General features: G+C 39.6%; 1 protein-coding gene across 1 annotated transcript; it reads right to left on the bottom strand.

Annotated features, from left to right (window-relative positions):
* Positions 1 to 240: 240 nt before the first annotated feature.
* On the bottom strand, positions 241 to 19129 carry LOC139953107 (tetraspanin-5-like). The gene is made up of 6 exons (XM_071952519.1): positions 18712 to 19129; positions 10697 to 10852; positions 8225 to 8752; positions 7270 to 7516; positions 6541 to 6634; positions 241 to 5150 (listed from the first exon to the last, which is right to left on the bottom strand). The coding sequence occupies exons 2-6, from the start codon at positions 10835 to 10837 to the stop codon at positions 4844 to 4846; spliced, it is 1317 nt and encodes a 438-aa protein (XP_071808620.1). The 5' UTR covers positions 10838 to 10852; positions 18712 to 19129; the 3' UTR covers positions 241 to 4843.
* Between the last annotated feature and the right edge of the window lie 259 nt (positions 19130 to 19388).

Here is a 19388-nt window from a genome sequence, read left to right as displayed (position 1 = left end):
GATCCACACAAACATGCCTCGAAATTGCGTGGTTTTCCTTTTACCTCGTCGACTAACACGTCGGCCATTTATGGGGGTCAAAATTTTGACCCCCATAAATGGCCGACCATGTTAGTCCGCACAGTAGAAGGAAAACCACGCAATTTCGAGGCAAACTTGTGTAGATCATTGTATTCTACTTTTAAAACATCTTTCCAACCATATGCATTTTATAAAAAACGGTTACAAACGCTTTTGTTTTGACCAACTCGTCCGATCCAAGGCAACGTGTTCCTTTAATATTAATAACAATGGAAAATTCAGCAAATTTTGAGTGTACGAAGTGACCTATAAGTAACAGTAGAAATGCGGAATAAATTTCAGTGTTCATGTGAATAGGGGACTTTCGGGACGCTTGGTGGCAGCAGACTTACCCGGTAAAATCCATTGTTCTCGGTAATGTGCGCGTGCTCAGAAACTACGTAAACAATGGACATTTACCGAGTAAGTCTGCTACCACCTAGCGTACCAAAGTCTCCTATTACAATGTATTATAGATATTTCCTCTGTTACTATAGTCTTAAATGGTTAAATAAAAGTAATAATACTGTCCATTATGTCGCGCTTTGTGTAGTGACATCGTTTGTAAGTGTCCTGCAAGGCAGACGGAGCCAGGTTTTGAATGATGAGACCTATTCCTTTTACATAGTTTCATGGATGTTTAAAGACACTGGACACTAGTGGTAATTGTCAAAGACCAGTCTTCTCACTTGGTGTATCTCAACAAATCCATAAAATAACAAACCTGTGAAAATTTGAGCTCAATCGGTCGTCGAAGTTGCGAGATCATAATGAGAGAAGAAAAAAACCTTGTCACACAAAGTTGTGTGCTTTCAGATGCTTGATTACGAGACCTCAAATTCAAAATGTGAGGTCTCGAAATCAAATTCGGGGAAAAATACTAAGTTACTTCGAATGGAGCCATTTCTCACAATGTTTTATTTTATCAAGCTCTCCCCATTACTCGTCACAAGTAAGGTTTTATGCTTCCTAATAATTATTTTGAGTTATTACCAACAGTGTCCAGTGCAAATAGCTGTGGTGCATCTGGTTTCAGGCAATGAAACCAGGAACACCGGGGCGAACCCGTTCTCGTTACGATAAGGAATCTGGGTTCTTGTACGTGCATTATATACAACGCACGGGACCTACGGAGCCACGTCCCATTTGAAGGACGCTTTGCAGCTATACTGGTTTAGTGTATGCGGACACAAGTGCCACGACCGGGGCTAGAGCCCACAATTTACAATACCTTACCATTTGTTATAATTACACGACCCACAGTAGGCTACCACCTAGCCCTATATAGGACTCTTTCTCTGTACACAGGAACAGTACAAAACGAAAGTGTAAGGCCGCCAGGGCTAGGCTACCACCCACAAGCTATCACAAATAGAGGGCGCTATATCAAGACAAACAGCTGGGTGGCTGAATTGATGGATGTCGCTACAGTTACGGCTGAAGCTCCGCGTCATCATGCGTTTAACCATAGTACGTCCTTAGCATTACCTTAGCAACAGTCGTAGCCGTAGCTGTAGCCGCCATAGACTGGGCCCCTGTCAAGTCCCTGCCGCTAGATCCATAAACGTGCAGTGACATAGATGCACAAACAGTCACCGCTGTCACGTCTGCAATAGAATTTGACTGCGTATCTCTGGGTGCGTTCGTTTAGCTTGCCTTCCTAGGGTCGACCCCGGTCTGCCCCGGTACGTTCGAATAGCTTTTTCCAGGACGAACGTGTGCAGATAATTACCCACGTTAGTCCTGGAAAAAAAACCACCACACACCGGGGTCGACCCAGGGAAGCTAAACGAACGCACCCAATATGTGAAATGAGGGTGGGTCAAAGGTGAATATACACGCCGGTTCTTGATGCAAGTCTATGGAGTTATTCACGAGCCTCGAATGTGACGTCAGATGTTCAGACTATAGCCGCCAAAATTACGATAAACGTCAATGGCCGCCATCTTTGATGAATTTTGAGCGTGTGAAGAGCTATCATTGCCTGAGAGTCTTGCGCAGCGAAACGGGCCTGCACTTTTCTGCCGTTTTACATCAAAGATGGCGGTCAATAATACGCGTATTGCAATCCATCTATTGATATAAACATACTTTTTACTTAGTATAGTGACTGGATAATCAAAGTATGCCGTGTATGGAATTCATTCGAATGTACATAACAAATAATTAAATGAATTTTTTATTACACATGAACATTTTGCACATGAATGCATTATTGTGCACATAATTAAAATAATGAACAAAATACTTCAAAATTCACCTAGGGTGACTGCATAATTGTACAAGATAAGCGTCTTTTGTTTAGTATTTAACTTAAATATACTTTTTATTCAGGAAACTAATTCCATTGGGTTCAATGTAAATCTACCAAAGAAAGCACCTTTATTTTGACAAGTGGCTAATCCCAGAAAAGGTCTCTCTCAAAGTAAATTCACTTTTAATATGACTTTGAGAATTTCGATAAACTGTAGTATGAATTTCATATATAAATAATTGTACGCAGTATGGAACTTAATCAGACAAATTGTTAATTGTGTGTCCTATCTCGAATATGTACAGTGTTCAATTAAAGACAGTGGACACTATTGGTAATTGACTCAAAATAATTATTAGCATAAAACCTTTCTTGGTTACGAGTAAATGCATTATTATCTCGCAAGTTCGATGACCGATTGAGCTCAAATTTTCACAGGTTTGTTAAGTTATGCATATGTTGAGATACCCCAACTGTGAAGGCTAGTCTTTGACAATTACCAAAAGTGTTCGCTGCCTTTAAAGACACTGGACACCATTGGTTATTGAAAGACCAGTCTTCTCACTTGGTGTATCTCAACATATGCAAAAAATAAAATCCTGTACAAATTTGAACTCAATTGGTCGTCGAAGTTGCGAGATAGTAAAAGAAGAAAATACAACTTTGTCACACGAAATTGTGTGCTTTCAGATGCTTGATTTCGGGACCTCAAAATCCGAGGTCTCGATACCAAGTTCGAGGGAATTACGTCTTTCTCGAAAACTACAGTACTTCGGTGGAGCTGTTTCTCACAGTGTTTTATACATTCAACAGCTCCGCATTGCTTGTTACCAAGTAAGTTTGTTTTCTTACAATTATTTAGAGTTGAGTAACAAATAGTGTCCACTGCCTTTAGAAAACGGCCTTTTAGTTATAAATTTTAACAGTTCATTCGCTGGCAACTCTTACGAACAACGTGTAGAGCTCTAAAATAGAAATCACTTTAATGCATGATATCTGACTAAATGATTTGATAAATGCATGAAATAAAAAGTAAAATTGTATTCCCATACTCATGTGTATTTGTTACGCTGAGAAAAATATACACACAAAAACCCAAACAGTTCATTATTCGAATTGATGCATTAATCGTTATTTTCACAAGTACAGAAGCACAGAGCTTGATTAAATCTTCACAAGTCAACAGCTGTGTAGACTTGTGGACAAGTCGTTAAAATTCTGTCGCGGTGATAGCGTTCCGACTCTATTCCGAACCTCCCCGCGATATTCTCGCGAGACTGCTGGCCCGCGAGACTACGTCTCTCACGACAACACGTCGGCAAACAACAGGGCCCAATTTCATGGCTCTGCTTACCGTAAGCACAGAATCGGCGCTTACGGAAGCAGGGAATTCTGTGCTTACGGCAAGCGTATTTCACCGGTTAGCAGCGAATTTTGGCTTCTGCGCTTGCGTGCTCCACGTTACTAGGCATTCTGCGCTTACAAGGCTAGCGCAGAAATTCGGCGCTTGCACGTAATCATGATCGTAAGCGCAGAATTCGGCGGTAAGCAGAGGCATGAAATTGGGCCCAGTTCGTGCTAGAGCAGTGATCTCGCGAGAGCAGTATTCGATCGAATTGACAGCTGTGTGGTAGGTTTTGGAAACAAGAGGGTATACATTAAACTGTTTATTGTGTATTCTTTCAAGGACACTGGACGCTATTGGTAATTGTCAAAGACCAGTCTTCTCACATGGTGTATCCCAACATAAGCATACAGTAATGAGCCTGTGAAAATCTGGGCCCAATTGGTCTTCGAAGTTGCGAGAAAATTATGAAAGAAAAAACGAACGTTGAACGAAATTGTGTGCTTTCAGATAGGAATAAAAGACTTATGGTTAGAAGTCTTTTATTATCTGAGTGAGAAATTACCTCTTTCTCAAAACCTAAGCTACTTCAGAGGGAGCCGTTTCTCACAATGTTTTGTACTATCAACAGCTCTCCATTACTCGTCCAAGTAAGTTTTGTTATGATATTATTTGTTTCGAGTAATTACCAAACGTGTACCTTCCCTTTAAAGGCAGTGGACACTATTGGTAATTACTCAAAGCAATTATTAGCATAAAATCTTTCTTGGTGACGAGTAATGGGAAGAGGTTGATGGTATAAAACATTGTGAGAAACGGCTCCCTCTGAAGTGCCATAGTTTTCGAGAAAGAAGTATTTTCCACGAATCTAAACGCACACAACTTCGTGTGACAAGGGTGTTTTTTTCTTTCATTACTATCTTGCAAGTTCGATGACCGATTGAGCTCAAATTTTCACAGGTTTGTTATTTTATGCATAATGTTGAGATACACCAACTGTGAAGGCTAGTCTTTGACAATTACCAATAGTGTCCACTGCCTTCCAAGTTCCTTTAAAAAAAGCCATTTTCCCAGGACGAACGTGTGCAGATAATTACCCACGTTCGTCCTGGAAAAAAACCCACCACACACCGGGGTCGACCCAGGGAAGCTAAACGAACGCACCCATTGACTCGGGGCCGGGTCTACCAGTAAGATTTGACGCATTCGATATCATTAATGAGTGCCTTAGTGAGGCAGATGACCAGACATTCCAATACGATCAGTATACCTCCAGCTATACCAAGCGCAATGGCGTTGGTAATGAACCAACTCTTCATTCCTTCCACACACCCAGTGGTAAACACTTGCTGCCGGATGACGTCAGCCGAGGCATCCAGGGAAAGCGCCTGAAACCCACACTGGTAGTTGACCACTCCATCATCGTCTGGCATACAACACGAGTAAGGCACGCTACAACGTGAGATAGCCGGAGAATCACAACTGAAATATCTGGGTAGAATGAAAATCAAAGCTAATATAATTATGTAAATTTTTACAGAAGATATTGATTAATTTGTGACATCAATAATCATTAAGTTGCACAGGCCCTTTTCGAAACCACGGCCTAGGCTTCAGATTCGGCTCAGTCTAGCTTGGCCCCGCGGTTGTTTTGACAAATTATTGCGCTTGCTTTGCGTACGTGCTCAGGGCTCCAGACGAGAGGAGAACGGAGCCTGAAGCCGAATCCAAAGCCAAAGCCGTGGGTTCAAAAAGCGCCATATAGTGACTTCTTAGCGTGCGCTTAAATTCGTCATTCGGTGACGCTCATGCACTCAATCGTACATTATTAATTTTAATTTCAAGTAATAACTTGTAGCTTCTAGACGGTTTTCCTTATAGCACCACCGGCCAACCAAACCATCAGGGCCCAATTTCAAAGCGCTGCTTAGCGGCCGATTTTGTGCTTACTGTGCAATTTATATTTCATAGCACTGCTAACCGTAAGCACACGAAAAGGCATGCTCAAAAAACCTTCCGGTGCTTACCGCACGAAAACAAATGACGTCACAATGCAAATTCACGGTAAACACGCAATATGGCCGCCCAATTTTGTCTGCTAACCTGTGAAATACGCAAAGGCTTTAAGCAATTTTTCTGCTACAGTAAGCACGCAAATTTGCTTACCGTTAAGCAGCGCTATGAAATTGGGCCCAGGAACGTCGGGGCGAATCCCTTCTCTTTACACAATTAAGTGCAGTGATTTTTTTTCAAAGTGCATTACACAATCCACTGGACATGTCACCTGGAAGTGGTATTTTTTCAAAATAAAGCTTTTGTCACTAATATATGTGTTTTGATGAGTGGAATGTGATAAAAACAGTTAACTAAGGTTTTACAAAATCAGTTCTTATGTTATTTACAAATTTAAGAGTAGACCCCGACCCGAGAGGGCGCTGTTCGTGACGTCAATTTTTTTTTTTTTTTTTTTTTTTTTTTTTCCGGCAATGCCGAAATGTATTGCTGCTGAATGCAGAAAAAACACTTTTTGAAATGTACCAACTCACGACTTGGACGTACATGTACTTTGCACGTGTGTTTGCTATACGCATTGCAGTCAAAGTCTGCCTCGATTGACGTCACAAAAGGGGTAGGCGGAGTCAGCCCCCCCAAACAACTTATATATTTTTTAAACATATAAATCGTGACAAACAATTACTAAAAAATTGTGTTATTGTTCGTAAGCATATACTCTTATGTTTGAAAGAAAAAAATTATATTTCCAGGTGACTTTAAAAGGTCTCTCCAAAGGTCTGTACCGACAGGGAATCGAACCCACAGGCTCGAGTAGTAGTGTCAACCACACGAGTAGAGAGTTGAGTTCTATTGTTGTGCTACTCACATGTTTTGCTCCCAGTCTTCCGGTCCCTTTGCCGACCCACAGCATTGAAGACTTTCTTGTAGGGAATCCATAATAAACTGCGTGTCGGGATCATCTGAATTGAACAACAAATGAATATAAGTAGGATTTGAAACTTTGCGTGGTGGAAATATGATATAGAAGAGTTTGCGGTAACACCATGTAATGACTATCTCTAATTGAGTTGGGGTGGTTCTGAAAAGAACCGTTGGGGTAACACCATGTAATGACTATCTCTAATTGAGTTGGGGTGGTTCTGAAAAGAACCGTTGGGTCCAACGGTTCTTTTCAGAACCACCCCAACTCAATTAGAGATAGTCATTACATGGTGTTACCGCAAACTCTTCTATAACAAATGAATATAATTAAGCACAGTCAAAGATTATAGAGCGCCGCAAGGCCTAAGATGCGGAACTGAAGCTCTATCTACTGTTAGAATGTGAAATGCGAATTGGCGGTTACAGCTACTGTAAATGTCCAAGTCTTGGTGCGAGACGTCTTGGTGTATAATAGCGCCCACATCGACCGCCCCTGTCACTCACCTGACTCGCCCCGAGAAACGTATCTCGCGGGGCGGTTAGTGGGCCAAGGAAAACGAGAAACATCTTGCACCAAGACTACCTAAAACCGCGTGTTTCGTGAATTCTCACCGTCTCTCTTTTTGCAAGACAAATAAGTAATTTGAAGTTAAAAACCAGAGGAACACTGTACCATAATATTCCTCTATCGATTTATCCAGCCACTTTTCCAAGATTTGAAACACTGCGTCCTGGTAGAAGTACGCCAAGACACCGAGTGTGATCTCAGCCAGGAAGATGAGGATGAGGGAGTAGACGAAGAACTTGAGCATGCATGTATTCTCTCTCAGTGCACCGATACAACCACTGGTCGCTAGAATGAAGATGATGGCACCCACGATGATAAACCCGTACATGGGATCGAAACCAACACCTGCAACCTGTGGTCATAATATAGAGTAGAAGGGACATTTTCAAATGGTAGTCTAGACCAGATTTTAAAAGGGGCTCTATTTAAGGGGGTGGACGGCATTTTTGAGTATTAGTCAGGTTAAGTCAAGTCAAGGTTCTTTTAAAGTTAAAGGGGCTATGTCGTCATGACCAAATCAGGCATGTGACTGTATGGAACTTTCTATATGGAGAGCGCCCGCACACGTGCAGCAACTACGTGAGAGTTCATAATTCCATACAGCAACAGGCATTTTTAAAAAAAATTTATGCAAGTCGCCCAAAACAAGGCTAAAGGCCACTCTAGGTTTAGGGCTACAAGGAAGAAAACATAGAAATGCAGAAACTCAGTGGAGCTGAAGGTAGGAATTGACATTCCTCTTAAAAGATGGAAGATCATAGGATGAAGGAAAACATGCACCAGGCAAGGGGTTCCAAAGAGATGCAGTACGAGGGAAAAAGCTACTGGAGTGGCTCTGTTCTACATCTCGGCACAGCCACAGTATAAGGATGAGAACAAGCAGAAAGCCTGGTCTCGCACTCAAACACCCTGACAGGAGGAACAAGGTTGGATAGACTGGTGGAACATTTACCATGGAAATATCTTTAAAACAGGCAAAGGCTGGCTATAGACCTTCGGTGAGAAGGCATAATTTGATCAAGACGACACAGCCCTTTAATAAATTAAGTTTGCTACGTACCTCAGCTATGACCTCGATACTGGCTAACGCTTTCGAGACCACTCCCCATATTCCGAAGCCCAGCAAAAAAACACCCAACAACCAGAAGATAAAATTTAGAAAGAAGATGGTGTATTTGATGCAATGGCTGACTTCGACGCCGGGAGGGGCGCGTCGAAAACGCCGGAAGGACTGCTTCCTGGGCTGGCTTCTCTGCTGTTGTCCTTGTTTGCCAGCTGGCTGTTTGGATCTCTGTTGCTGTTGTTGTTGTTGTTGTTTTGGTTGTTGGGCGTTCTTTTGTTTCTGTTGCTTTGGTTGTTGACCTTGTTTAGGCTGTTGACGTTGTTGTTGTTGTTGTTGTTGTTGTTTCGGCTGTACTCTTTGTTGTTGTTGCTGCTGTTGTTTTGGCTGTACTCTTTGTTGTTGCTGTTGCCGTTGCTGGGCGTGCTGCTGATTTGCATAGTGTTGTTGCGCATGTTGTTGTTGTGCATACTGCTGATTTGCATAATGCTGTTCCATTCGTTGTTGATTAGCATGCTGCGCTTGTGGCTGTTGGGTGAAAAACAAGTAATTAAGATCTTATCTAAATTAAAGGCAGTGGACACTATTGGTAAATACTCAAAATAATTATTGGCATAAAACCTATATTGGTGACGAGTAATGGGGAGAGGTTGATGGTATAAAACATTGTGAGAAACGGCTCCCTCTGAAGTGCCATCGTTTTCGAGAACTTGAGGTCTCGAAATCAACCATCTAAACGCACACAACTTCGTGTGACTAGGTTGTTTTCTTCTTTCATTATTATCTCGCAACTTTGATGACCGATTGAGCTCCAATTTTCACAGGTTTGTTATTTTATGCATATATTGAGACACACCAACTGTGGAGGCTAGTCTTTGACAATTACCAATAGTGTCCACTGCCTTTAAGGGTATTTTTTTTATCCCCTCTTTGCCAAAGTCTTGTCGTTGCTTGTATGCCACCTTGATGTATGTCTATAACAATTTTGTACACCATAGTTAGCTGTGCTGATAATCTCACCTTGGTTAACAATGGTTTTAAACAAATCAACATTATTCACATAGCCTAATAATTTCACAAGTTGCCTTATTTAAATATTCACATTATCTCATTCAAATTTTAAACCCGTTGTTTAAAAGGTTATTTCAAAGGACTAGCGGTTAAGAGGACCATTCAAGCTATGGTGATTCTGAACAGCAGAGTGTGGGTTCGAGTCCAGGTCGTGACACCTATATCCTTAAGCAAGACACTTAGCCATGATTGCTTCGTAAAGTTTGGGAGGCAGTGCTTTCTGCTCTACCAGCCAGGCTTCTGATGGATGATACCCAAGCTTACATCTGTATATGGACTGTAAATGGGGAACCTTGTTTCAGCCCATTGAGAGGGTGGCAACGGACCCGGACAAATATTTGATTTGTAGCCCACACTATGAAGTGGCCTTCAGGCCTTGCGACTTGCATATCAACATGGGAGACGTTTGAACGCTAGGTGGCAGCAGATTTACCAGGTAACTTTCCATTGTTAACGTAGTTCTGAGCATGCGCACATTACCGAGAACAGTGGATTTACCAGGTAAGCTTGCTGCCACCTAGCGTCCCAAAAGTCCCCCATTATTAAAGTCACCTGGAAGTGGTATTTTGTGAAAATAAAGCTTTTGTCACTAAAATGTGTGTTTTAATGAGTGGAATATGAACAAATAATTAACTAAGGTATAAAAACATTAGTTTCCATGTTATTTACAAATTTGAAAACAAGCCCGACCGAGAGGGCGCTGTTCGTGACGTCAATTGAGGCGCGATGAATCACATGCAGTGCCAACACAAGATAGTGATGCTTGGCGCAAGCTAAAAACATGCCCTCAAATTTGAAACAATACCGGATTTTTGTTTCACGTTAGGCAAATGCTCCTTTAGGTTCGTTACGTCTTTCATGTACCTTCTTCGACTTCCCCACTAGCTGGAAAAATTGTTGGGATGGCGTCATGTTTTAGAAAAGAACTTTTCTCTTCATGTCAAAATGTGTAGCGTATTCCGGATTCTCGAAGCACGACGGCTCGAAGTGTTTGCTGCACAGTGCTGGAAAAGACTTGCAAACTGACCCCATCTTTAGTTGTTTTGCTTTATCCAGCAGCAATATACCTGGTCGACATTGCCGGAAAATGCAAGAACAAACCTTTTTCGAAACGTACAAACTCACGACTAGGACTTGAAAGTACTTGCACGTACGTGTTCGATGTTCGATCGAGGCGAAGTGTTCCTTGATTGACGTCACAAAAGGTGTAGGCAGAGTCACGCCCACACAACTTTTTTTTTTAATTTTTAATTTTTTTTTTATTATTTATAAATCGTTAAAAACAATTATAAAAAAAAATTATTTTATTGTTCAGAAACATACACTCTAATGTTTGAAGAAAAAAATTTATATTTCCAGGTGACTTTAAAATAAAATAAAAACAGAAACGGGAGTACCAACCGAGGGTTGAGACTGCTGAGGTGGACTCTGTAGATAGTATCCTTGCTGCTGCATTTCAGGGTATCGCATCTGTTGTTGTACGGTGAATGGAGGCAAGGCCCCATCATCATTACCCCTCGAAGGTTGAACAGAGTGTTTCATGTTGGGCCAAACTCCCTGTATACATTCAACAAAAAAATATCAAGTAATAAAGAGTTGTAATGACATGATGCCACAATGACTTTTGTTAAAAGACCATTGTGAACTTCAGGATCGCTAAGTGTTAGCATACTTACCAGGTAAGACCATTATAGACCTTTTCGCAAATACCGGGGCGCGCGCGTAAAGCTTGGAATTTGGTGCATTGTGGTCTTGCTGGTATCCAAATTTGATCCATATATATCCCACAATGCACCTCATTCAACAATCTGCGCTTGCGCATTGGTATTTGCGATAAGGTCTATTCTTGGTTATGTGCGCGTGCTTTGAACAACGTAAACATAGAGCGTTTTCGCAAACACTCGATACGCGTATGGAATAAGGTGCATGCTGGTCTAGGTAGCGATCATGTTTAATCGCTAGCTACACCAGGGCCCAATTTCATGGCTAAGCTTACCGCCGAATTCTGCTTACGATCACGATTCCTCGCTTACGTGCAAGCACCGAATTTCTGCGCTAGCCTTGTAAGCGTAGAATGCCTAGTAACGTGTAGTACGCACGCTCAGAAGCCAAAACTCGCCTCTAACCCGTGAAACACGCTTGCCGTTAGCACTGAATTCCCTGCTTCCGTAAGCGCAGATTCTGTGCTAACGGTAAGCAGAGCCATGGAACTGGGCCCTGCATGCACCTCATTCAACAGTAAGCGCTAACTTGCGCAATGGGTATTTGTGAACAGATCTGTTGTGAATTCAACTTGTGAGTCTGCCGCCACCTTGCGTTACAAAGTATCCCACTGCAAGAATAATGATTATTTAAACCGCCAAAAAAGCTGAGAAATCTCAGAAATGTGTAGTCCCTTCTGGGTTGATTCTTCGACTTAACAAAGTTCCAATATAACCACGCCTATATAGAATTCCCGTGCACATGAATCATATACATATCTTTTCCTCAAGGATGTAACGATGTTTTGTTAAAGGCAGTGGACACTATTGGTAATTACTCAAAATATTTATCATCATAAAACCTTTCTTGATTACGAGTAATGGGGAGACATGGATGGTACAAAACATTGTGAGAAACAGCTCCCTCTGAAGTGACGTAGTTTTTGAGAAAGAAGTAATTTTTCACGAATTTGATTTCGAGACCTCAAGTTTAGAATGTTAGGTCTCGAAATCAAGCATCAGAGAGCACACAACTTCGTGTGACAAGGGTGTTTTTTTCTTTCACTATTATCTCGCAAATTCGACGACCGATTGAGCTTAAGTTTTCACAGGTTTGTTATTTTATGCATATGTCGAGATACACCTACTGTGAAGACTAGTCTTTGACAATTACCATTAGTGTCCACTGCCTTTAACATGATTTTCAGTTCAAAACAACTTTCTAAGCCATTTTTTATTTCACACAATAGGCTATCAAATGATTTGTAACACGACGATATCCGGTATCCAACGCGGCGTATTACTGCATGTTTTAAGCATTTAAAGGGACACGTTGTCATGGACTAACACGGCACGCCATTTTGAGTAAAATTGTTGATGCCACAAAATAGCCGACCTTGTTAGTTCGCAAAGTAAAACAAAACAACGTGAAATTTAGAAGCATATTAATTGTGTGGATCACTGTATTCTACTTTTCAATCAACTTTCTAACCATCATGCATTTCCCAACAAACGGTTACAAACACTTTTGTACAGACCAACTCGCCCTATCCAAGGCAACATGTCCCTTTAAATGCCTGATATGAAGTAATGTGTCGTGTGTGCTCAAAAGCTGTCATTTGCAGGTTTCGACCCGGATATGACGTATCTCGTATTTCACTGTATGCGCTGTGGGCGTATCATGTTTACCCATTATGAAAAGGTATGCACTGTAAAAAAAAAACCTTTGTGTAGAATTTCAAGTCTAAGCATAAGTTTCGTAAGCCTACTCATTTTTTCCATATATATATATATAACCTTAGGCCTAAACATGTTCAGGATCTTGTATATGTTTTAGATGCTATAAACTATCTGTTTAGCAGGGTTACATGATAAGCATGCTAATCATTTCAACATGTTGAACAAGTTGGTACAACATTCACTTGTGTTTAAAGGAACACGTTGCCTTGGAACGGTCGAGTTGGTCTTTAAAAAGCGTTTGAAACCGTTTGTTATAAAACGCATTTGGTTGGAAAGATTTTTTTTAAAGTAGAGTGTGATATAAGCCTTGAAGTTGCGTGGTTTTCCATGTACCTCGTCAACTAACACGGTCAGCCATTTATGGGAGTCAAACTTTTGACTCTCTAAATGGCCGACCGTGTTATTCCAAAAAGCAAAAGGAAAACAATGCATTTTTTAGGCATGTTTGTGTGGATCATTGTATTCTACTTTTGCAACATCTTTCCAACCATATGCATTTTATAAAAAAACAGTTACGAACGCTTTTCAAAGACCAACTCGTCCGATCCAAAGCAACGTGTTCCTAAAAGGGAAGGTACGCGTTTGGCAAATCAAATATTAACTTAAAAACTGACTTGGTAACTACCTTTGGAGAGCTGTTGAAAGTATAAAACATCGGAAACGACTTCATCTAAAGTAACCTTAATTTTTGAAATAGAGGTAATTTCTCACTAAAATAATTAAAGACTTCTAGCTCGAAGTCTTTTAATCCCATCTGAAGCACACAAATTCGTCCAACAAGGATGTTTTTCTGTCATCATTTTCTCCCAACTCCGATCATCAATTGAGTTCAAAATTTCTCAGGTTTGTTATTTTATGCATATGTTGAGATACACCAAGTGAGAACACTGGTCTTTGACAATTACCAATAGTCAGTGTATCTTCCCTTTAAGCTCCAAACAGAGTTTCAGTGCAGTGTAGTGACCGGCTTTGGTAAAGCCCAATTTGCATTCGGATAGGGCATTTTGGGCTAAAAAAAAACATGAATATGGTTTGAAAGATGTTAAAAAAGTAGAATATATTGATTCACTGCACAAACATCCCTCGAACAGATTTTCCTCTTACTTTATTTACGAACGTTTTAATTCATGAAGTAAATGGAAAACCGAATGATCTCGAGGCGCATGTTTGGTTCAGGGAACACCTTTTTCTGCCTATTGAATCGACACTTTAAAGGCAGTGGACACTATTGGTAATTACTCAAAATAATTATTAGCACAAAACCTCACTTGGTGATGAGTAATGGGGAGAGGTTGATGGTACAAAACATTGTGAGAAACGGCAACCTCGGAAGTGCCATAGTTTTCGAGACAGAAATAATTTTCCTAGAATTTGATTTCGAGACCTCAGATTTAGAATTTGAGGTCTCGAAATCAACCATCTAAACGCACACAACTTCGTGTGACAAGTTTTTTTTCTTGCATTATTATCTCGCAAGTTCGATGACCGATTGAGCTCAAATTTTCACAGGTTTGTTATTTTATGCGTATGTTGAGATATACCAACTGTGAAGGCTAGTCTGTGACAATTACTAATTCGGTGTACTGCCTTTAAATCAAGTCACGTGATCAGTACTGATTGCACTACTCAGATCATTTGACGACTTCACAATTCGAGGTCATTTTTTTTGGTTGGGCGTATCCAAATCAACAAATAAACCATAAACTGTTATCGCTGGTTGTTATTTATTCCGTGAACCACCAGTGAGACAAACAAACGGTATCAGCTTGTTGACTGGTAAAACGTAGTCCACTCATCCAGGATGTTGAAACAGGAACAAACTTTTAAATAGTGTCACGTTTCTATAAGGTATAGCTTGGAAACAACTTGATAACAAAAGTAGAAACATTATTAGATGTTAAGAATATTCCTCTTAGAAAGGCGAGTTGATCCGGTGAAGACGTAATTGAATGTTTAACACCATGGATTGAAGTGAATTTCAGGATATGTATAATACCGGAAGACCTTTACCATATCTCATTTTACAAATAATGATATAAGTATGACAATGTCATAATATATCTCTTAGTGGGTCAATCTAAATGGGCCTTAATTTGAAAAAAAAAAAATCCCTTTAAAGGCAAGAACAAATTATACAAAAACAAAAGTGAAAGTATAACAACGTGGAAATAATGACACAAATCAACTTTTCAAGGGATGTAAACAAAGAAAGTGAAATGTACATATAATTACAACATAAATTATCATGGAGGTTTCCAGGTACAAAAACAACCTACATTGACAATCTTATCTTAGGATGACACACCATATTATGGTGACATGTTTTAAACATGTTGATTTTGTCATCCATTAATTATGCATGATAACTCAATATGAAACTAACTGCATAATGATCTCATTGTCAACATGTCAAAGCTTTTGAACAGATTGATTTGTCTTTTCCTTCCAGTATGGGAAAGTGATTAATCCCGAATGACGACACCCGATCAAACAGTCAATAAAGTGGCCGGTCAGTGGCACTGTGCATGGAAAAAAAATGAACTCTTACCCAGTTACCGGAACTGCGTATAGATAGAGTTTTCAACACAAAGGAACCGGAGGTCCGTTTCACAAAGAGCTATAGACATCTTATAAACTTAAAATGACACATGGACACCTTTGTCAAAGACCCCAGTCTTCTTAGTTGGTGTATCTCAACATATGCACAAAATAACAAACCTGTGAAAAATTGAACTCAATTGGTCGTCTAAGTTGCGAGATAGTAACGGAAGAAACATACACCATTGTCACACGGAGTTGTGTGCTTTCAGATGCTTGATTTCGAGACGTCACGCGTGAGGTCACGAAATCAAATTCAAATATTTAGTGGAAAATTACTACTTTCTCGAAAACTACGTTACTTCAGAGAGTACTGTAGTCTTAACTCTCTCTTTTTTTTTTTACACAAAAAAGGCTTCTTCTTTAATTGTCACAAATCTTTCAAAATACGCCTCTTCCATTTGGAGCCCTCCCTCTGTATGAGCGCGCGCATGCGTATGTTGTCCTTGAAGGTGAGTCCATTTTTGTCATGTAGGCGTACTCTGTACACTGCTCATGACCAAATACACCCTTTAAATATTTGGTTCTAAAATCGCAATGAAGTCGGGGATAAGTCTCCTATTTTATTGGTGCGATCCCAAACAAGTCAAATTTATAGTAACAGGTGTGAAAAAAACTATTTAGTTCCGATCTCTAATAAAGAAACATGAAAGGTGGACTATTTTAATATTGATCATTTCAATTGTTAACCTTCTAATGAAAGCCCGGAGTGTGAGTATCATTATGTTGATGAACGTATGGTTGACTGGCCTTGTTTATTTCTTTGAGGATATTTATTCCTAACATCTACAATGTTTTATAATGAGTTTAACTCATTATAAAAATAGTACCTGTCATTTGTTGTCATGCTAGTGATTGTTGGAGTGTCGGGTATGTGTTTGTTTATACTTTTGGTTTGTTTGTTTGTTTGTTTATTTGTTTATTTATTTATTTACTATCTCAGTTCGTTTTATTAGTTCATTTACATTTTCTTTTCAAACTCTACTTATATACCCAGTGGTAGATGTTTCTTTCAAGTCAAATATAAAACGACTTAATGTCCAAAACCAATGTCGTCATACACAACAACACCATGATTGAACACATGGTACGAAAACGTCCCCAAAAATATGTCTGCGTTTAAAAACACTATTTTTTTTGAGAACAAGAAATGAGTAATACAATTCGTTTGTGTACAAACCCTGATGTTTGACAACAGTGAAAACATGAAAGGGGATAGTCCTTTTTCCTCTAGCGTTTCCTGTGACTGATTGACCTTAAACTTTCACCCATTTTGTCATTTCTTGTATTAGGTCAGATAAAGTGCAGAAACTGGGCCCAATTTAAAGGAACGTTACAGAATCGGTAAGAAACAGAAATCGTGAAGATCACAGATTTACATGAAACTTACACGGTCTAATGATGGTGATAGTAGAAAACATCCCTTGAAATACTTCTGTCAGAAATTTCATATTTGATGAGAAATAAGTAATCTAATTTCGCGTTTGGAGTTTATCGCTCAGTGAGCGTTTTATTCATTTTTGTTTTGGCATCGATGCAATGCAAAATTTGTGATCGTTTTTTCACTATTCTTTCGTGACCCAGATGGTCGATTGATCTAAAACTTCTACAGGTTTGTCAGTGTATGTGTATGGTGGATTACATAAAGTGCTTACACTGCCAGCAACTTTTTTGTTAGCAAAACCAATTCTGTAATGTTCCTTTAATTGAGCTGCTTATAAGGCACTGGACACTATTGGTAATTACTCAAAATAATTAGCATAAAATCTTAATGGTAACAAGCAATGGAGAGCTGTTAAATGGTTTGAAACATTATGGAAAAAGGCTCCCTCTGTAGTTTTCGAGAAAGAAGTAATTTTTTACTAAAATATTTCAAATTTGATTTTGAGACCTCAGAATTAGAGTTTGAGTTCCCGAAATCAAGCATCTGAAAGCACACAACTTTGTGTGATAAGGGTGGTTTTTCTTCCATTTTCTCGCAACTTCGTAGACCAATTGAGTCCAAGTTTTCACAGGTTTGCTATTTTGTGCATAGATACACCAAGTGAGAAGGTGTCCAGTGGATTTAAAGACCCTGGACACTATTGGTAATTGTCAAAGACCTGACTTTTCACTCGGTGTATCTCAACATATGCATAAAATAACAAACATGTGAAAATTTGAGCTCAATCAGTCGTCGATGTTGCGAGATAATAATGAGAGAAATAAACACCCTTGTCACACAAAGTTGTGCGCTTTCAGATGCTTGATTTCGAGACCTCAAACTCTAAATCTGAGGTCTTGAAATCAAATTCGTTTAAAATTACTTCTTTCTCGAAAAGTACATTACTTCAGCCGTTTCTCACAATGTTTTATACTATCAACCTCTCCCCATTATACTTGTAATTAAGAGAGGTTTTATGATAATAATTATTTTGAGTAATTATCAATAGTGTCCACTGCTTTTAAGTACTGCGCGAATAATTATTTTGATATGGTTTAACATCCTCACTTCCTGGAGTCATATCCTTCCAGATATCATGTTCTGAGAAACAAAAAACCTAAACAATAACAAGATTCGAACAACTTTACGTTTGTGAACACTGGTGAACACATTGAGAAATCACCCAACGTGTACGTGGATAATTTGGCTGATGTGCTCAAGTGAAAACTGTATTAATTATTTGAAGAATTTTTGATTCAACAAAATGGCCGACCGTGTTAGTTCGCAAAATAAAAGTAAAAACCACACAATTTCGAGGCAACGTGTCCCTTTAAGCAGAGTTCAGGATTCTTGATCAGTTTTGATCCAGGAATTTGTTGAGTGTGCTGAGTCAAAACACTCTCGTCACATAAACGTAAGCACCTGACGCATTTACCAATGGTTGTTTTGTAAAAGATATGCATGACATTTGGTGTAAAAAAAAACCCATTGAATGAAATTGTCCAAATGCAGTGAAGGTTAACGTTATGCCGTTCAAACAATATGCTTCGGCAAAATACGGAATTTCTACTACATAGTGTATGCTTCAAAGAATTAATTTCTAATGTTGACCTTTTATTAAACAAATTGCTCAGATGTCAACAATATTGTTCAACATTTTAGTTGAAGCCCCCCACCCCCTCCCACCCAAGTAGTCATTTGCTTCTCTACCACTAAGCAACAATGGTCCCTACCGGTTATACGGACCAGCGTTCATCACAATAATAAACCCCTTTGTTTTTATGTGTACACTCAGGCATACATTTGATTATATAATTATGGAAAACAGCAGAACAAGTATGTTAGAGTGTCAATTACTAGAAATATGTTGCATTGTCTGTTTTCATGTTAATATAATTATCCATTGTGTTTTATCTAACAAAACGAACTGAACTGAAAGTATGATAAAAGCTTACCTTGTGTGAACAGTGTAGCACCCAGCACCACCACCGACGAGGAAGTCTCTTCGTGAAATAAAACTCCAGACAACAGGAAAAAATAACCTGGTAACTGTAAACCGCTTACAGTACTGTTGTATAGGATACAAGGAACTGTTTGATTTGTAATAAGGCCACAGGTAATAAGGTTACATGTAGTACAGCACCGTTCCTACTATGTAACAGTGTACCACTCTACATGTGTTTAACACCGTTGTTCTTACTGCTTGATGCCAGGGGTCAGTTTATTGCTCCATGGTTCAACATCGTTCCCATTCTACTTCACGCATCAGTTTGACCATAAAGCAAAAATGGTAGAATTATAACAAATGTCACGATGTACTCCTTGTGTACACGGATCATCATATTATTATAACAGTCCACTGTAATCAAATCGATGTTGGGTTGAACAAACATAACGGGCAAAGTACAACACTACTACCACGCAATACCAAGCCCCGCTGTAAATACGAATATCTTGATGGGTTAATAATTAACAATGGATGCCCGCAGAGGTGTGTGGTATTGCTATGCGTTGCCATGGCTACAGAGCTACGTTAGTATGCGTCTCGTGGAGACATCATTGGCGGTAGTTGGTAGAGTGTATGCGACGCTCATCGTCTAGCTTACAATACACACGCCATTAAACCTACTTA

This window comes from Asterias amurensis, chromosome 21 (assembly GCF_032118995.1).
Source record: "Asterias amurensis chromosome 21, ASM3211899v1".
Taxonomy (NCBI): domain Eukaryota; kingdom Metazoa; phylum Echinodermata; class Asteroidea; order Forcipulatida; family Asteriidae; genus Asterias; species Asterias amurensis.
This window is presented reverse-complemented; position numbering and strand designations above follow the sequence as displayed.